Here is a 5,180-nt window from a genome sequence, read left to right as displayed (position 1 = left end):
CCACGATTCTCCCTCTGGTTTTGTTTTGCCTTTTTCACACAGAGCCACACAGTTGCACACACACACACACACACACACACACACACACACACACACACACACACACACACACAAAACCTTGATCAGAATGAACAAAAACAATTATTATTGATAATAAGTATATGCCGAATATCCAACAATAGGAAAAAAAATAGTTTAGAATGATATAAATATTGTCTTTCATTCAAGGCTGAACGCTCTCTGCTCTATGTTGTAATACATAAAACTAAGCATTGTTTCATCTCTTTTCACGATGCTGTGCTCTTTTAAAGCAGGTGGGGTAACATGTGAATCCTTGAATTGTGCATATGTTTTGGATATATATGTCTTTTTTCAAAACACCAAACTTTGGATAGATTGCTAATGCATTAATTTCGTCTCTGTTTCCCTTACAAAATACACAGGTTTGAAACTGTCTTTGTAAAGCTGATTAACTTTATGTTTGTTTATTACAAACCTGAATTTAATGTAAGTAGGTGTGAACTTAGCAAAGATCAGATGAAAGCTGTTTTCGTTTGGCTGCAGTAATGATTTAAAGGAACGATAGTGTTCAAAACTATTACTACCCATATTTTGCATAGGTACAGAAAGAGACAGAGAGAGACAAACAGACAGACCGACAGACAGAGACAAAGACAGAAAGACAAATACAGAGCGACAGAGAACTGAATGAATTGAATGAGATTTATTTTCTGATGGTAGTAAAGTAAGAAAATATTGTTTTTTATCCAGACCTGGAAATGGAGACAGTAAATAAAACTAAAGGGGAAAATTATTGTATTAATACAGCATGCACATAAATTCAAGGTGACCTGAATAGTAATCCGACATTTACAATACAACGAAACTAGAGATGAATTAAAGGAGAGAGAATTTGAGGTGGAGAGAAGGCCAGGACGGAAATAGAGAAACGAAACGAAACGAAACGAAATTTTATTTTACCAGGGTAATGAGATAAGCAAAACATATGCTTTTTTCCATCCAGCCCTGGGGTATAATAGAAAAGAAAAAAGAGGATGTAGGGGATAGGGCTACATCACAGAACACATGAACACAGAACTGTTAACAAGAAAGATATCAACGACAAATTTCACTGAAAATCACATAAGAAACAGAGAGACAGAGAGACAAAGAGAGAGAGAGAGAGAAGGAGACAGAGAGACAGAGACAGAGAGACAGAGAGAGTGGGAGGGAGAGAGACAGACAGACATAAAGAGAAAGAGAGAGTGAGAGTACATATAAATCCTGAAATAACTATTTATGCCTCAACATCAAAACCCATCATATCAATACGAACACATCATACAATTACAATGTGTAGATTGACCATCCAGATGTAACCCTTCCTTTTTATCTATGCTTTATTCCTCACCGAATGAATGAATACAGAGAGAGAGAGCGAGAGAGAGAGAAACAGAGGTGTATACTGACGTTGCCATTGTAGCTAGATGGAGAGGTAGTCTCACGTCCCGGTCAGATGTGACAGAAGATGGCCTGTTTCAGCGTCAGACACTGTCAGTGTTTTCACCAAGCCAGGATGTGCGGGCTCTTGGGTCCCCGCTTGGCTTTTATTGACAGGTGGAGGGGAGGGGTGAAGGGGAGGGGAGGGGTGAAGGGAAGGTGGAGGGGAGGGATGAAGGGAAGGTGGAGGGGAGGGGTGAAGGGAAGGTGGAGGGGAGGGGTGAAGGGAAGGTGGAGGGGAGGGATGAAGGGGAGGTGGAGGGGAGGGGTGAAGGGAAGGTGGAGGGGAGGGGTGAAGGGAAGGTGGAGGGGAGGGGTGAAGGGAAGGTGGAGGGAAGGGGTTGGAAAGGGGTAGGGGAAGGATCAGTAGTCATGTGGTGAAATTGGAAGAGAGAGAGAGATTGAAACGGATAAGTCATACATTATATTTCTGTCTCTGTCTATCACCCTCTCTGTGTGTCTGTCTCTGTGTGTGTTGTATGTCTCTTTTTGCCTCTTTTCATAATAGTATCCATCTACAATAGATATCACACACACAAATATGTAAACACAGACAGACAGACAGACAGACAGACAGACACACACACACACACACACACACACACACACACACACACACACACACACACACACACACTCAAATAAAAAAAAAAGAGTTACAGAGTCCAGTCTGGACAAAACAAAACTGAACATGAGTTTATGCAGCATCAATGGTAAGGAAACGAAATATATGACAGAGCTCAAGGTAACTAGTTTGTCACCCAGAAAAATACTAACACAATCTTCCTTTGATATTGATTGTCCATAGACAGATAGTGATACAATGGTTTAAACAGATCAGACTTACACTGGGTGAAACGTTCATGCAGCTGATCTAATACAACGTGGTTTTGTTTTTGTTTGTGTTTCTTTCTTCAAATCATTTGAAAGAAACAACTAGCTGGAAACTGTTCTGCCCTTCTTTAAATCATTAAAACTAATTTTTCTTTTTTCAATGACTGTGGCAAAGTACCAGCAAACAAAGAATGATTTTTGATGGCTGGAACAACAGGGATGAGATTATCTATACATTCTATCATATGACTTGAAGGAATGGGATCTAAAACACACAAACTTTTGGGAACACAAACAAAAGTTATCCACGCCTGAGTTCCACACAGACGTGAAGCTGCACACAGGCCTATCAGTGAAGACAGAAGAATCTTGGTTAGCATCTGATCCATCTAGTTCAGACTTGATGTGTTCAATTCTGTCTGCGAAAAATTCTGCAAAAGCATCAGACTAACTGACCAGGTGGTATACAGTTTGTCAAGCTTTCGTCTTTTTGTCTGCCTGTGAGCTGACTGACCACATGAAACAGGTCCCTGCTTGACCATGTTCAGCTATTCAATTACCAGTGCTGACCACTACCCCAAGGTGTGCAGCTTGCATTATGTTTACATCGTGTTGTATCTTGAGTACGTTTTATGTATTATTTGTACTTTTTCACTAGTGTTGACCAGTGACCACTGCTGGCCACTACCAAAAAACTGCATTACCATGAAACAAATACAAACCTGGGTGAACATAGATCTGGGGGAACACAGACCTGGGGAATATACACCTAACATTATTTCTAGGGGGTGTAGGGGGCATGGAAGGGTGGATGGTGGGTGGTACGGGTCTTAGACCTATGGGCACATAGACTTGGGGAAGCTGAATGATACAGATCTGGGGTAATATTCCCTGCATACTGTTCATGTGTGTCAAGATGTCAAAGTTATAGAAGTTAATACAAGAATGTCAGTCAATAAGACTGTTCTGCTTTGACATTATTTCAGCTTCAGTGAGTATTGTAGATTTGTTTAGATGGAATGAGTTGCTACACATGAGGTCCCATGTGTCTAATGGAAATCATGATATGCTCCATGTTCTGTATCATTCGTGTTGTTTGACATATGCTTAGTTAACAAAATATCAACAATTCAATGCTGATTATAATGCTTATTATTTGTCATAACATTGTATTTTTATCAATATCTGATAATTGTTTCCACCTTGTCCTTGACAAAAGCTTCCGTAAAAAAAAGGAAAGTAGATTTTGTTAGGGAAGGTTACACAGCCATCAACTTTCTTTGTGTGTTACAGAGCCTTTTTTCAGAAGCGCTTGTTAATGCATAACAGTTATTTGATCTTTTAGATACTTATGTTTCCCCTGTGTCCCTGTATTTTCCAGAGCAAAGTTTCTTCCGATCATATGCTGAACTATTTGTTTCTTTTGATAACTATTGAATACGACCGCCTTACTTTTGAACTTTGAGTTTCAAAACCAAGATTTTGGGTCTTTCATTAATTATCCCTCAAGTCTGGATATTCCCCCAGTTCTATGTTTTTTTGTCGTTGCTGTTTTTTGCTGGGTTTTTTTCTGTGTGTTCTTTGTTTTTTTTGGGGGGTGTTTTTGTTGTTTTTTTTTTGTTTTGTTTTTTTTTTGTCATGCATTCAGTTTTGGGTAGTGGTTAGTGGTCAGCAGTGTTCAGTAGTAGCTTGCAGTCAAAACCGGACAAACAGTACTAATATTGCATATTGCATACAAGAGTTTCCATTATCCAGAAATATATTAACATAACGCAAGCTGCACACTTCGGGTTTGTGGTAAGTAGGGTAAAGGCTTGGAAATTGTACCTTCTTAATCGTACCTTTAGCCGTTTTCAAGATACCTGAATGTCTGTGATTAGATCTGTCAGGTCTGCACATATGTTGACCTGGGAGATCGGAAAAATCTCCACCCTTTACCCACCAGACGCCGTTACCGAGATTCGAACCTGGTACCCTTAGATTGAAAGTCTAACACGTTAACCACTCGGCTATTGCGCCCGTCTTTCGTTTCATTTTGGGTGGTTTTGTCTAACATCATGCTGACTATTCCGTTTGACCCATGCATTTCATTGCACAATAACGATGAATGTGATGCGAATTATCGGAAACTGTAACATAGCAATGAAAACAAGGAAAATATAGTTCTTTCAGATGAGATGGCAACAGGCTGTTGGCTTGTTTTTGCAGTGAGTGGAATTTGGATATTGTAGCACAGTAGGTATGCAATATTGGACAGGTGGTACAATTTACCAGCCTGAAGTACAACTTTAATCATGTCATCCCGCACCCATTGCACACACATACACACGCACGCACGCACAACACAACACACACACGCATGCGCACGCACGCAGGCACGCAGGCACGCACACACAACACATATACGCCCGTGCGCACGCACACGCACGAACTCAAAACACAGAATAATTATGAACCATACTGGAACAGAATGAAAAATGGTTAATAGCCGCTGGTGTCAATGCCTATTCCCCATTCTGGGACAGACTGTATAATGGCCACCAACAATTGCTGCGTTGAACATGCAGTATATTTGTCTTTACATCTTCTGAATAATGGTAGTGTAATAGAAACCCTCTTATATCACGATAAAAAGCAACAGCCATAAACCCATCTCTCATTTCCTCTGTAATTATTTCAGATTGTGAGTGGAATACCATCACGTACATACTAGCCAGTGACCATTTACCGATTGTCATTACTATGATAGATAAAACAGTGTCATTTGACTTTGTAAAAGATACTACCCCAATCTGAATATTTTTAGATGGACGGCAGGAGTGTTTAGCAGTGGTCAATTTGCAACA

The 5,180-nt window shown here is 40.1% G+C and overlaps 1 protein-coding gene across 1 annotated transcript in view; it reads right to left on the bottom strand.

Annotated features, from left to right (window-relative positions):
• The window catches only part of LOC143288846 (uncharacterized), a 19,187-nt gene extending 17,621 nt beyond the window's left edge, over positions 1 to 1,566 (bottom strand). Inside the window, exon 1 of the mRNA XM_076597494.1 lies at positions 1,471 to 1,566. Within this exon, the coding sequence (XP_076453609.1) occupies positions 1,471 to 1,478 (8 nt within the window). The 5' untranslated portion in view covers positions 1,479 to 1,566. The remainder of the gene's footprint in view (positions 1 to 1,470) is intronic.
• Positions 1,567 to 5,180: the final 3,614 nt, after the last annotated feature.

This window comes from Babylonia areolata, chromosome 13 (genome assembly GCF_041734735.1).
Source record: "Babylonia areolata isolate BAREFJ2019XMU chromosome 13, ASM4173473v1, whole genome shotgun sequence".
NCBI lineage: Eukaryota > Metazoa > Mollusca > Gastropoda > Neogastropoda > Buccinidae > Babylonia > Babylonia areolata.
Note: the sequence above shows the minus strand (reverse complement) of the source record. Positions and strands in the feature narration are given on the sequence as shown.